The sequence below is a fragment of the Echiichthys vipera genome, assembly GCF_963691815.1.
Source record: "Echiichthys vipera genome assembly, chromosome: 14".
NCBI lineage: Eukaryota > Metazoa > Chordata > Actinopteri > Perciformes > Trachinidae > Echiichthys > Echiichthys vipera.
The window spans coordinates 18,548,643-18,563,145 of record NC_139839.1 but is presented as its reverse complement, the minus strand read 5'-3'; the positions used below and the strand labels follow the sequence as shown (position 1 = coordinate 18,563,145).

The 14,503-nt window shown below is 40.3% G+C and overlaps 2 protein-coding genes across 4 annotated transcripts; one reads left to right on the top strand and one right to left on the bottom strand.

The window, feature by feature from the left end:
• The first annotated feature begins 2,198 nt into the window (after nucleotides 1-2,198).
• rraga (Ras-related GTP binding A) lies at nucleotides 2,199-6,628 on the top strand. Of its 3 annotated transcripts, none has more exons than XM_083926377.1 (10): nucleotides 2,199-2,261; nucleotides 2,646-2,769; nucleotides 3,690-3,789; nucleotides 3,897-3,963; nucleotides 4,070-4,292; nucleotides 4,852-4,947; nucleotides 5,036-5,158; nucleotides 5,248-5,339; nucleotides 5,435-5,550; nucleotides 6,077-6,628. In XM_083926377.1, the coding sequence occupies exons 2-10, from the start codon at nucleotides 2,743-2,745 to the stop codon at nucleotides 6,178-6,180; spliced, it is 948 nt and encodes a 315-aa protein (XP_083782503.1). In that variant the 5' UTR covers nucleotides 2,199-2,261; nucleotides 2,646-2,742; the 3' UTR covers nucleotides 6,181-6,628. The 3 variants fall into 3 exon arrangements, with proteins under 3 accessions (XP_083782503.1, XP_083782504.1, XP_083782505.1); XM_083926378.1 differs by having other exon boundaries at nucleotides 2,219-2,338; XM_083926379.1 differs by having other exon boundaries at nucleotides 2,245-2,266.
• Nucleotides 6,629-9,488: 2,860 nt separating this feature from the next.
• On the bottom strand, nucleotides 9,489-13,192 carry cnga2b (cyclic nucleotide gated channel subunit alpha 2b; the record flags this gene model as incomplete). Its single annotated transcript, XM_083927308.1, has 6 exons — nucleotides 9,489-10,954; nucleotides 11,065-11,171; nucleotides 11,302-11,409; nucleotides 11,935-12,111; nucleotides 12,861-12,971; nucleotides 13,092-13,192. 6 exons carry the CDS (start codon nucleotides 13,190-13,192, stop codon nucleotides 9,489-9,491), a joined length of 2,070 nt encoding a protein of 689 aa, XP_083783434.1.
• Between the last annotated feature and the right edge of the window lie 1,311 nt (nucleotides 13,193-14,503).

Genomic DNA, 14,503 nt, shown 5'->3' with positions numbered 1-14,503 from the left:
TCTCTTTGTCAATACATTTAACGTATCATCTTTTTAGTCATCCCATATATATTTCTGTTGCAGCTATAGGAAACACCCAGTTTGAAAATGAACTGCAATTAACCACACAGTGTTTGTATGTTGAAGTACTGACACTTCCTGCTGTCAGTGGGTGAACTAGAGAAAAGCCATCCAACCCATGAATATCCTCAGAGAACCAGAAGAATATGACTGAGACTAAAATGACATCCAGTGCAAATACTGTAAGACAAAGAACCCTAATATAAATATGTAATATAACCATATAAAAGATGACAAAGTTTTTCAGGTGTGCACAAAGTGACTCACCTGTCTTACATTATTATTTCTGGCCATGCCATCGCTGGCTCATGTGCCCATCAGCCCAAATGAGCCGAATGGTCCAAATTAGCTGCTCTCTGTCTCTGCCCTCTGTATTTAGCGTGCCTCTTAATAATTAAAGGAAGTCCTTACTTTAAACCATTTTTTAAAAGAAACAATTGCGCTTCATTGCATGCAGATGAAGTCAGAGCTGATTTGTCACTGCAGGCTCTAAAAAGTCAGTTTTCATGTAAGACAAACACTTCTTACTTCTTTTCAGCTGAACTGTGTTCAGTGAGAGATATCAAAGACATAGAGGAAGGTTGTCGCCACATTTGTATGTAAGGTAATGGTGTTAAGTGCATATTAAGAATTTCTTTAGTTAAGGATAGTCCAAGTAAACAGTATAGATAACGTAGGTGAAAACATGAAACAATATTTACACAATACTGTCTAAACTACTAAATATAAATGCAAAGTCAAAGAAGTACTGAATGGTAGATTACAAAAGCTTGGTCGGACACGATGTCATTACTTTGGCTCTATACATCCTTTGCACATGGAGTAAAAGTGTTGCCTAATTAAAGGTGCTGTACTCAATATTCAGAACATTAATTCAGCAGCAAACAAATATCGTGGAGACAATCCCAGCCTACTTTTTCCATTATTGGAGCACAGCTCATTTCATATGTATGCTGACTCATGGCTTTGGTAAAAGGCCTCACACCTCCTAAAATCAGTTTGGTTTCCTGCCCTCTAGCGGCCACTGTGAGGAGCTGCAGCACACCATGACCTCCTGTATATGTATTAATATGTCAACTGAATCAGAATCAGCTTTAATGGCCAAGTTAGTGCGGACTCATACAAGGACTTTGACTCTGGCTTTTTGTTGCTCTACAGAAACAGAAGTAGAAATAGACCAACAGCTAAAACAAGGATAACAAAATGAACAAAGGTAAACAACATTTGACTACCATGTACATATATAAATTTAAGCATATATATATATATATATATATATATATATATATATATATATATATATATGTACGTGCTAGTCGAATGTTGTTTACCTTTGTTAATTTTGTTATCCTTGTTATATAACTTGCACAACTATATCACCAACTTGAGTAATATATATATATACATATATACAGGACAATGTAAAAAGGGCGCTGGAATAAATATAAATAATAAATTTATTAAAAAGAATAAACTTCCTGTAAGCTAATGTCCTTCATCATACAACTTTTTTAAAACATAAACATTCTAAATGTGTCCTTGTTTATTTCCTGTCGCAGTTCATGTGAATGACATCAGATGACAGGAAGTTAACAAGGTCCAAGGCTGTTGCCTAGCAATGAAATTCCATTGAAAAGGTCTATATGAGAAAGATGAGGAATAAACCGTACATAGCCTAATGTATATATAAATAGAAAATATTTGCAAATTGATGCTAAATTTGCACATTTAATCTACGTGTTTCCTTAGCAACGCCTCCCCTTTCTTTATTGAACAATTTAAATGGGCAAAAATACAAGGAATACGATAAACATTGGTGACATAGTTAATAAATAAATAAAAGAAAGTACAAAAAATAAAAACAAGACAATTAAATAAACAATACTAACTAAAAAAATAAATAAATAATAGATAGTTCAAACAGGGGCTTCAGGGAAAAAACTTTTCATAATGCCAGAGTAAGGTATTACTTTTTTGTTATTTACCAAAATAAGAGATTTAAGCAAAGAGGTCAGTTCTAGGAGGAAATGAGCAAATTTAGGTTTCCTTAGCAACGTCTTTAGTGATGAACCGTGCAGACAGTGACGTAACTGGAGCGAGACAAAACCATGGACAAAACACGGGGCATGAAGCGTATCATCATGTGACTTTGTCGTAAACAGGAAGCAGCTGATCTTGACTTCACTGCCTGTTTCTACCAAGTAATGTATACATCTCTATTCTTAAAAACTAGTTTTTGAAGTATCTAGAATTTAAGTAGCCGTTCTCTCCTGTCGGGGTAAGTAGGAGATAAACTACTGAATTGTGACTCAGCTAGCTAACGTTAGCCGTTAGCTCGGCGGAGCTACCTGACATTTATCTGGACTGTATGTCGTGCTAACTTAGCATTAGCTTAGGTGTTTATCCGGAACAGAGAGGGGAGTTTTAATAAAGTCAGCCAACTGTTTGTTTAATATTCTGTCTTATAAGCTCATCTCCGGACACGCATGTTTAAACGTGTCTTCTAATCTGTGGTTACATCGGGTTTAATGCTTGAGCGGAGCTAAAACGACAGCTAGGTGAAAGTGTTCGTGTGTGTTTTGCAGCTGAAGGAGAGGAAGAGGAGAGCTGCTGCAGACACTGACTAAAGTCACCTGACTTGCAGCTCAGAGAAATACTCCACATCGTGTCTGCTAAGGGGGGATGTCAAGCACAGCGATGAAGAAAAAGGTGAAGCAGCGTTACCTGTGTTCCAAAGACATACCCATCATACTAATGAAAAAAGTCACCTTTTCCATATGCAGCATTTGGTATTTTTAGATCCGTCTCATAGTGGACAGAAACCAGGAGTGAAATGGATCACTCAACCAAGCCATACACCATAAGAGGCCCCTGCACTACTTCGAGCACATATCATTCCTCCACTCTCTAAATGACTTTGTTGATTTTAATAACTTGAATTCACATCTACACGGACCTATAGACACCTTTTAAGGCTACTTCTAAAATCCACGAGTATCCTCAGTATCCGTTTTAAATGTAACATATATTTTGGCAATTCAATTAAAGTAAAAAATTATGAGATTTAATATTTCTCCCTCAAAATGATATTCCGGCTGATGCTGTAGTGTGGAGACTGAGGAGAATTCATTGAAGCAGTATTTCAGATTTTTTTTTTTAAGGTAAAAAAACAAATTAATAAACATTGTTTTTAGAAACAGGCTTTTTGATGTCAAACATTCTTAGACTGTTACGAAGTCATAGAATATGATGCATCAAACATTTAATTACCTAAGAGAACATATAGTAATTTAAATCAACTCTCTTGACTACCTTCATTATTATGTGCTTACATGCACGAATAATAGCAACATTATATTAAAAAAAAAAAACACTGACAGGGATCATTCTGCTGTGTAATGAATGCTTTAGCTTTTTATACTTCCATGTCCATGACATAATACCATATACTTTTATGAATGTAAAAGAATAAATATAGGGCTTTTACATTTCACACTGTGATATTGCTTCTTTTATATTAGTTAGGAACATTTTTCTAACATATTTCTTCCCCTACTGGTGTTAACAGTAGAGAAGAAGAGAGACTTTAACTTCAGTGATGAAAGAATGTGTTGCATTTGTGCTTTCAGGTCTTACTGATGGGAAAAAGTGGGTCTGGAAAGACCAGTATGAGGTCAATCATCTTTGCCAATTACATAGCTCGAGACACACGCCGCCTTGGAGCTACAAGTAAGATATATTTTAAAGAAAGGTGCTAAATTAAGATGCATTTTTGGTGCTGGCTGTTTCTTTAATCTCTTCTTTATAAGAATCTTTCCGTCCTTTGTTAAATTTAGTTGACGTAGAGCACTCCCATGTACGGTTTCTTGGCAATCTGGTTCTAAACCTGTGGGACTGTGGAGGGTAAAGTACATTGTTATTCTTTCTGACCGTGTTTGACAATTCAAAATTGTTCCCCTTATCCGAAACCCTCTGTGAAACGTTGCTCTGTGCTGCCTTTACCCAACAGACAGGACACGTTCATGGAGAACTACTTCACCAGTCAGAGGGACAACATTTTCAGAAATGTAGAGGTGCTTATTTATGTATTCGACGTTGAGAGCCGTGAGCTGGAGAAAGACATGCACTACTACCAGTCGTGTCTGGAGGCCATCCTGCAGAACTCTCCTGACGCCAAAGTGTTCTGCCTCGTTCACAAAATGGATCTGGTGCAGGAAGACCAGAGAGACTTGGTACGTCTTATTATTTTGATTTTAGTTGTGATCCTCCACTCCGCTGTTTGTTGTCTCACACAGAAGCACGTAAACATGCAGACATTTTGACAGCCATGTTCAGTGTCACCAGAAACACTGCTGCTAAAACTGACAATCATAAGACATTACCTTAAACAATTTAAATAATATTTGATTTGAAGGAATGTCAATATCTGTACAGACAGTTATAATCATATTGGAAATATCAAAAAAATAATAATAATACATGTGTAAATGCAGTTTTAGGGTGCTTTTTAACATCTAGATTCAAAATGATGGATTCAAGTCAACCCTTGGCTAATTTTAATGGCCCGTTTTACAGTTTTTGTTCTTTTTTGAATCAACAATGAATCCTGAGGTTATAGTAAAACAAAATGAACAATATCGGTTTGAGTTCCAGTATTAAAAGGCATACTCCATTAGAATACCCATTGAAAATAATGATTGTTATTATTTGTACCTTTTTTAAAGACAAGTTTCTTTATTTGTTATGTATTTGGTGATTGATTTGATGTGACTGTCTTTACCGTTTTTACAGATCTTTAAGGAGCGTGAAGAAGATCTGAAGAGACTCTCCAGACCTCTGGCTTGCACGTGCTTCAGGACATCAATCTGGGACGAAACCCTGTATAAGGTTGTGGCGTTTGACTGGTTGTATGTTTTGGATGCCGGGTCATAAAGTTGACACTGTAAAGAACAATTTTAAACTTCTTTTTTTGCAGGCCTGGTCTAGCATAGTGTACCAGCTCATCCCAAACGTCCAGCAGCTGGAGACAAACCTGAGAAATTTTGCGCAGATCATAGAGGCAGATGAAGTCCTTCTGTTTGAGAGAGCCACCTTTCTGGTGAGCGCAAACCGCTTTCCTGCTTCCTCCCACAAACTCTGGATCTAGTAATGAAAGTCTTTTTCTTTTGGTGTTTTGTGAAAACGCAGGTGATCTCCCACTATCAGTGCAAAGAGCAGCGAGATGCTCACCGGTTTGAGAAGATAAGTAACATTATCAAACAGTTCAAACTCAGCTGTAGGTAAGTTCCCGCTGCAGAAACGTCACCTTCACTCCACACAGAACCCACTAACTTTTCGATGATGTGTCTGATTATTATTATTTATTTTATTCCAGTAAACTTGCAGCCTCTTTCCAAAGCATGGAAGTGAGGAACTCCAACTTTGCGGCCTTCATTGACGTCTTCACCTCCAACACATACGTCATGGTCATCATGTCGGACCCCTCCATTCGTAAGTATATAGTGACCATTTCTCTGCAGAGGTTGAATTTAAGTGTAATTCCAGTGTTTTTGCATTCCAGGGTCTTTTTCGGAATTAATTTACATCAAATAAGCCATTGAGTAATGTACTTCAGTACCAAGTACTGAACTGAACTCCAGCGCATTCGGTAATCGACTTGTATGGACTGCCTCTCAATATGGCAGGGCCGGCTGCTAAGGCTTTAGCATTGTAAAACAGTCTTTTTTAAACAAAACTCTGGGTTCGGTAACTACGCTATTAGTGTTTTCATTTTATGTGTAGTGACTGTTTTCATGCGACTGCAGAGGTTTGCTGCTGTTTTGAGCAATATTATTGGTTAAAAAAAGCCATGTTTGGACGGTAGCTGTTCTCTGTTAACAGGTGATCAACAAGAAAAACCGTCTCAACGGCATATTTGCTGTAGATTCATGCCGAAAAAGACCATGGAATGCAAATACGCCGGAATGACACAAGAAACCAAATCGCCACAATAAAAATCCATGTCTCTGTTTTCCAGCATCTGCAGCCACTCTCATCAATATCCGCAATGCTAGGAAACACTTTGAGAAGTTGGAGCGGGTGGATGGACCCAAGCACAGCCTGCACATGCGAATGCGCTAGCCGGCGCATTCGTCCCAGTGGATACTCTCAGCCAATCAGTCCACAGGCCACTGACGGCACGTTGTGGTCTTCCAGCTCCGATCCATATGAGCAGCCCTGCACTGTTTCCTCTATATCTTCACGTTCAATCACAGTTATTACTGGAGAAATCATATTTTCTTTTGGTCTAATTTCTACTGTGATCATAAGTATCTTGAACAGCGATACATTCTGTTGGAATATTTGACCTAACTCGACGCATTAAAGTAAAATGAATAGTTGTGTTTGCTATGAGGGGGGCTACCTTTGCTGTCACACTTTGTCTTATACAGTAGATTCATTCACTCCATGCAGTGAATCCCAGTGATCGGGGGATGTTATCTACAAATGATAAGCAGCGGATACTGTTTGATTTTCAGATGCAGTTTGTAAGCTGTTACACTTTGAAAGTACGAACAATATAGTTATATTCAGAAAAATATCATGTGTGACTTGTTTTTACTGCTTTTACCTTTTTACTATGCCCACTACCTGATCATGTTGATTCTGGTACATATGAACAGATTTACATATTTACTTCCTGTAAAAACAATTCAGCTCAGCGATGGTTCATGTTAAGCCCCTCTCAGTGGGAAAGGTTACAATCTGCATTGGGGAATGGACACAAAAATGCATCTAAAAAAAACTACATTTAATTCCATGCAGTGTGTCTGGCCACGAGGCCTTTTGACACTACACCAGTTGTCCTGTTCACACGACATATGGTGGCAAAAGTTTTGTGCGTGCGTGTGTGCGTGAGAGAGAGGAGAAGGGGGTACAGTTCAGTGCACCTGTTAAGCTAGTTTCACGGTGTCAACAGCGGTGTGCATATGGAGCAGCGAGTTACAAACGCAGCACAATCCGTTCACTTCAGTTAAGTCAGCAACGTGACAAACAGCTGCGTTAAGCTTGTAATGAAGAACGAGGTTTAATGTTCTTTGTTAGCACTTAAACCACCTGAAAACTTGGTTTCAAAACAAACGTTTTTCATTAGTTGTTCATGAGAAATGATCAAGGAATAAACATCTTTCGGTGTAATTTGTTCAGAGTGTAACACTCCAAAACTCAGCTAATCAGCTTCATCAGGACTGCGTGGATGTGGTTTGATCAGATTTGGTTGACAGTGACCAAACAGCTCAACACTCGTCACCGGGGCTGCTAACAGGCTGCTGGAAAACGCTTTCTTCTTAACAAAACATCTGAGTCCAACATTGTCCAAGTCCTTGTTGAATCCAGCATTTAAAAATTCTAAAAATGTGTATCACTGGATAACCCAACAGTCAGGCCGCTATACTCTTAAAGGTCCTATATTTTGCTCATTTTCAGGTTCATACTTGTATTTGGGGTTTCTACTAGAACATTTGTTGCATGCTTTAATGTTCAAAAAACATTTTTTTTGTCTGTCTTTATATACCTCTATTCAGCCTCTGTCTGAAACGCTCTGTTTTACACCCATTCACTGCATCCATCACCCATCTCTGTTTTAGCGCCTTTAAGACCCCCTCCTGAAAAAGCCCACTTTGCTCTGATTGGTCAGCGTTTCCGGGTCTTCCAATCTCTGCTCTTGTCCTTTGTAATGTCATTGCAGCCGGGGAATAACTATGACAGTGCTGCAGAGGCACTTTCTAACTATATATGAGATCTTTGCGACGTTACAACCGCACAGAAGTCCTGACGGCTCACTTAAAGACCGTTTCTGAATACAGGCTGTGTGCAGTTCTCTGTTGATTGAGCATTTCGATACTTTCACAGTACTCATACAGCACCTGGTCTGCTTTATAATAAAAATAACATGGATATCTCCCTTTTTACAATATGGGACCTTTAAATCATCATGGGCTGCATTTCTTTAACCAGTACCTAAGTTACATTATCTTTCAAAGGCACACAAAACTGTCGTTTCAACTACATTTCAATTATATTTCAGTTTAGTCAACCCATACATGAAGTATAGTCACTGAAATACTCTTGACGCTAACTTTTAATTGTTCAACCACATTTAGCTCATATATATATATACTGTATATACTGTACATATATAATTGGATTCACAAATTACTTGTGTACTGGGAATCTCAATCTCTCATTAATGTTATATTCAGGCCTAGAATATGATCTTCATGTGCTGCTCACAACATCACAACATAGCTTCGATATTTGAACCTATCAAGAGCTGAACCTCTCTGACGTGATATAACAGAGAGACTTCACATACATCCATTCTCTTTGACCAGCCTATAGCAGGTAACTGGAGATTTGTCCACGGTACTTGATCTCACCCACTCCTTCAGGGGCTGCAGGGCATATGCACTCATTACCTCCTGCCCCTTTATTATAGCCAGCTCTGCTGCGGAGCCATTGTTCCAGCTACGCTTATCGACACTGCTCATGTGGCTGACTTGTATCCTGGAATGCAGAGGAATGAATAACTGGAAAAACCCCAGCCCCTCGCTGCAGAGAGCAAGTCTGCACGAAAGAAATGGGAGCAACTAAATGCAAATGGAGACAAAGTGGCTTACTCCTTTTAATATAAGACTGGAAAAGTCAATTTTATAGCAAATAAAAAAAAGAGTCAACAGCTGAAAAAAACAGAAGCTACACACTGCAATTAATCACTTCACCAGAGCCAAAATCATTGTCAATGCAAGAACTCCCCTTAAAACAGCCAAAAGGTTGTTGTGATACTCGTGATAGTATGCCTGATTCAGAACTAACTGGAACATAAGGCATAACACTGGAAAATAATTTTGTTTGTGTATGTGAACTCAGCAAATCAGCTCCAACCGTCTCTCCTTGGACGTTTATCCCAGGAGGAGCAGCAAGAGACGAGGTGTACAGGGCCGGAGCACAATATACATGTCGAGAGAACTGAATCCCTCTGCTGATGCAACCGAACAAGAGATGTTTACAAGTGACCCAAAAACAAGAACAACCAGCGATTTCCAGTGCTTTTTAGACTGAAATCTAAAAATTGACAGTTAAACTTCCTTTGCAGGTTTAAATGTACTCTATTTTAACTGTATTTGTCATCATTAACTTAATCCGAGAAGTAACATTAAAGACGCCAATTAAACCTATAATCAGCTCACTGGTTTGGCACAGACAAGAAGTCAAAGGCTGCATGGCATTGTTGTCCACTTTCTTTTCATGTTTATTGACATCTCTTTACACTCAGCTAAACTGCTAATAAAACATTCTCACAATAGAAGTAACAAATGGTGTCATGTGGTTTTTCTATACTGTTAAAGAGTAAAGTATTTCAGGAGATATATAATCTCCTTATGCGACAGTTAGTGTTTTGCTGGACTGTTTTTGTCCTCTGTTTGACCATTACTCCGATGTGGAGACCCATCTGTATGGGCAACAGGCCCAGGGTCCGTTTCATTGCCATCGCTCGCAACTGCGCCGCAGTCCGTTTGATTCAGCTGCCGCTCCAGCAGAGTGATGCGCTGCTTCAGCCGCTGCTGAGTGTGTTTGTATTCGCTGAGAAGACGTGCAAAGCGAGTCTGAAGGGTGTCCAGAGAAGACTCCAGCCTCTCCACCTTCTCCTCTGTGTCCTCTTTATGCAGCCCGCCGCTGTCTGCATTCTCATCCAACAGACCCTCTTTCATCAGGATCTCCCGGCCCCTCTCCTCCAGCACAGTCTTAGCATCTGGATACTCGGTCACCGCCTCCATCAAGTCGTCCTTGGAGAGGCAGAAGAGATCGGAGTAACCCAAGCTGCGAATGTTGGCCGTCCGACGGTTTCCCATTTTACTACCTTTTATGTTCAGGATGCTGATTTCCCCAAAGCAGCTGCCAGAGGTGAGGAGAGCGTACTGTGTGACCCCGTCATCAGCCACCACAGCTAGCTTCCCCTCTTTAATGATATACATCTCCTTCCCTATGTCCCCTTTTCTGCAGATATAGTCCCCTGGACTGAAGACCTGGGGGCGTAGTTTGAGCACGAGCTCCACCAGCAGGCCTGCCTCACAGTCTTGAAAAATGCGTACTTTCTTCAGGGTCTCCAGGTGTACATTAATAGCAATCTCGGCCCGCAGTTTGTTTGGCAAGTTCTTTAGCACCTCCTTCTCGTCTACCGCTTTCTTGTTGGTCCAGAGGTAGTCGAACCATTTAATGACGCGCGTCTCCAGTTCTTTGCTGACTTTGCGGAAGTGCATGTAGTGTTTGATGGCATCGATCCGGGCTTGAAACTCGGCACGCGTGGCGTTCATGTTGGCAATCATGGAGCCAACGTTTCCCACAATTGTGGCAAAGATCAGCACTCCAACAAGAAAGTCAAAGACCACAAATAGGTACTCCTCATCTCGCACGGGTGCAGGCATCTCTCCAATAGTGGTAAGAGTAAGAGTCGACCAGTACAGACAGTAGACGTAACTTCGAGTCAGGGAGGAATACTCAGGTTTGGAGATGTTTGGGAACACCCAAGTATCCGAGCCAAATCCCAAAGAATTGGATATAGCGTAGTAGATGCAGGCGTTCCAGTGAATGATGACCAGGATGTAAAGCACCAAATTTCCGATTCGGAAGATGTTGGGGTAGTTGGTGCGTGTTTCAGTGCGGTCAAAGAATTCAAACATGCGCGGGAAGCGAAGCAGACGGTTAAACCTGAGCTGTGGCGTGTGGATACCGGTGGAGATGTACGCCAGGTCAGTGGGCAGGATGGACACCACGTCCAGCTTGAACTGTAGCGTTCGGACGTAGCTGTCTCTAAGCTTGGCGTGGTCCTTCACCAGTAAACCTTGTTCCAGGAACCCTGAGGTGAGAAGAGCAGAGCACACATTTAGCTGAGCAGGGATCTCAGCTCACTGGGGCCTTTAAAGCTTAGCTACATTATGTCTTGATGCCAGAAGCTAAAAAGGTTACCCGTGCGAAGTCGGACGCAAGTGTCCATTATGTAAACAAAGTCAGAGAGGTAGTCCAACACCAGCCAGCAGATGTAATTGCCCACCTGTAACTTCTCAAAGCATGCCCTGTAAATAGAAAAAGGAAAATGATTTACTGCTCCAGCCTAACAGGTGGACTTTACACCCATTCACTGCATCCACCACCCATCTCTGGAGGCTGCAGGGCCTCACCAGATAACGACTGTGGTGTTATTACCTCGCTACAACGAGGAACCAGTTGTAGAGCACCGCCGTGGCGATAACAAATAACCAGCGGTAGTAGGCGTTATCGGATGGAGACACCACAAACAAATCCCACTTTTTCCTGAAAGCATGGAGGGATTGCAAATAATAGTCAGACACCACTGTGACTTATATTTCTGTAGAGTATTAACAGATAACATTACTGCAAAGGTATACAGAAAAATATTTTAAAAAATAGAACTAAAGCAATGCGACACAATAGCTCAGCAGTGAGTAGTCAATTATTATTATTATTCAAATTTGTGTTGTATTGTACTGTATTATATTGAAATGTGTTTCTAATATTTTGTCCACCTTCTTTTTTTTATTTAATGAAGCAAAACATGTTGAATCTACGACTCTAACTGCCGAACTACCCTTTTTTCTTCTCTTTTTTTTAAACACTGAAACATGTAAACTTGTTTGAGTAGAAACCCAAAATACTAGTATGAGCCTGGAAATTAGCGCTCTGTGGGACCTTGAGCAAAATGAAATCTAAATATTAATGCTGTGTGCAGAAGAGTCTGTGTAGTGTTCCTCTGCCGATGCATATAGTTTGTAAAAGCGTGCATCGTAATGGTTCAGGGTGACAGGCAGGAAGGCATACCTAAAGATCCCTTTGGCATTGTTGCCATTGGCATCTGGTTGCGTGTTGCTGATGCGGCTGGGGGCCGTTCTCAACTCAGGGCCACGAAAGCGCTCCAGGAAGGAGTCTGGCCGCTCCTCCTGCTCCATCAGGCTCCGGTGTGCCCATTCCCTCAGCCTGACCACCAGGCTCACCAGTCTGACACACACACAAGAAACATACCAGCTCTCATAACGTTTTAAAGAACTTTCTCAGCATATATGAAAAGCATCACCAGTACAGTTTATCTTCACCGCAGTCTCATTTGGTTTGGTGATTGTACCAGGAATCCAGGTTTATTATCTATGTTTAAAATGACATTATGTTTATTTAGCTGATGCTTTTATCCAAAGTGACTTGCAATAAAAATGTAACAAGTCATCTTTAAATATGTTCATTTGTGCGGGAAAATCATCCTCAAAGAAGAAATCTTTTTGAAATCTCATGGATTTGATACATGATATTTGGTAACAAGTACTGCTTTTACTGTGAAATATTTCCATTTTTACACATATATATTTAATCCTAAAACCTTTTAATAACAACTGCAAAAACCATCAGTCAAACAGGGCAGTATACATTTTTAATTCTCTTTAATCACAGTTCTCTTTTATTAAATGTTTGCACTTTTTGGGATTGAAAGTAGATCCAGAATTGGTTTAACACAATGATAACTATGACCAACAGTTTGGTTATCAAGGTCTTTGTGAGCTCAAATCCAGCACGTCCTTTTATCCGGGGTGTGACCTTAAAAGACTTCAACAAAACATTTTCTGTAATCTTTGTCTGAAGAAACCGTCATGGGCTTATTTAAAAAGATCTGCACACAAATGTTTCATGTTCATGTCACTTTCTAAAAGCTTTGTGAAGGAGGCTGACGTGCCACAGCTGGGTTGTTGTAGCTTTACCTTGAGACGGCTCCGACCCTGATCAAAGAATTTCTGGAGCTGCGTCCGTGAGGGTCGAGAGCGGCGACTCTCTGTAGCTCTGAGGATGTGTCATCGCACACAGATGGCACCCTAAAAGTGAACACACCAGAAAACACACATGTGAGTTTTCCCTTTTCACTTGCTTTACTTCCTTCAAACAATCCTCTGAGTCAAATACATCATGACACACTATTTCACAGCTGTCCTCACCTGCTGAGAATACTCTCTGCTCTCTCGATCTCCTCCTCCAAGGTGGTCCTCACTGACAGGTTGTGTGGAGACCGGTCTCTCTCAGACGCCTGGCCCGTCATCTCCAGACCTGCAGGTGTGGACAGACACTCATGTTACACTATCCTTTGCAGTCTTCTGTGTGTTGAGCATGGGTTCAGGTGACGTTATCCTGCGGTGACACTGTGGCAGCAGAGGAGAGTTTTCATGGAAGTGTTTATGATGCGTAGGACAGATTATAGTCAGGGGACAGGGGGGGACGACTGGGACTGTCAGCCACACTCCCTCACCTGGCCCGTCACACAGCAGCCGGTTGCTGTGGTGACCGAGGCAGCTGCAAGAGAAACGGCATGATACTTTGAAATGCAGTTTGGACGTGGTGGAGGATCACCTGAACACCACCTCCAGCCACAAAGAGCAGCGTCTCCCATCCCCAAACACGAGTGACAGCGTTTGATGCTCTGCAGCGCAGACACATGACGAGGTGATTAGGCGACTGTTACCATTGTGCGACTAATTGGTGGATCATTAATGAAAACACACGCACACACGGTCGGCCTGAAGCTCTGAGGCTCATGGCGAGCCAATCAGCTGCTCTCCCTCAGGAGCAGCATCGCTTAGGAAACCAGGGCGCTGACTGAAAGCAAAGTGTGTGCAGGGAAGGTTTAAAAAGTGGAAATTCAACTGCAAAGACTCAAACTGTGTGTATTACTGTATTTGTTTTAATTTTATATTTTAATTTTATAGCTCTTGGTTGCATCATTTCTAAATTATGTCATAGAAAGTGTCTTAGAAAGAACATTTTAATTTGGTAATACTTCTAGGATTAATTCCAACTAACAAATGTAACAGTTAGCAAACAATATGGTGAATATACAGCTAATAAAACATTAAAATAAATAAATACATGCATTTTTTTCAGATAATTCCCTATTTCCCTAAGCCTATTATTAGTGCCAAAACATAGTAAGTTTTAGAAAATTATTAGGAAATTACAGACCTGTCGAAAAAAGTTTTACCTTTTTTTTGTTGTTTTAAAAAAACAAACTTCGTAATATGTTGACAAGAAATTCTCCTACCATTACCATATACATAAAAAATATTATACAGGTTTTATTTAGTACTTTGTGAACTAGAGCCTATATTTGTTTTACTGGCAACACACAGTGAACCTTTTTTTTTTTACTTAAACAGTATTACATGAATTTAGAATGCAGTTTATTCTCAACAAGTTATCAAGGTGGATTATTAGCATTTTAATAAACATTTTCCAGAAAAAAAGATAGCAAAAGCATAGGAAAAAATCAGTTAACACACAGTTCATACCTTGACTTTCCTTTAGTTACTGCAATAAAATCCTTTAGTTACTGCAATAAAATACGGCGACTTCCCCC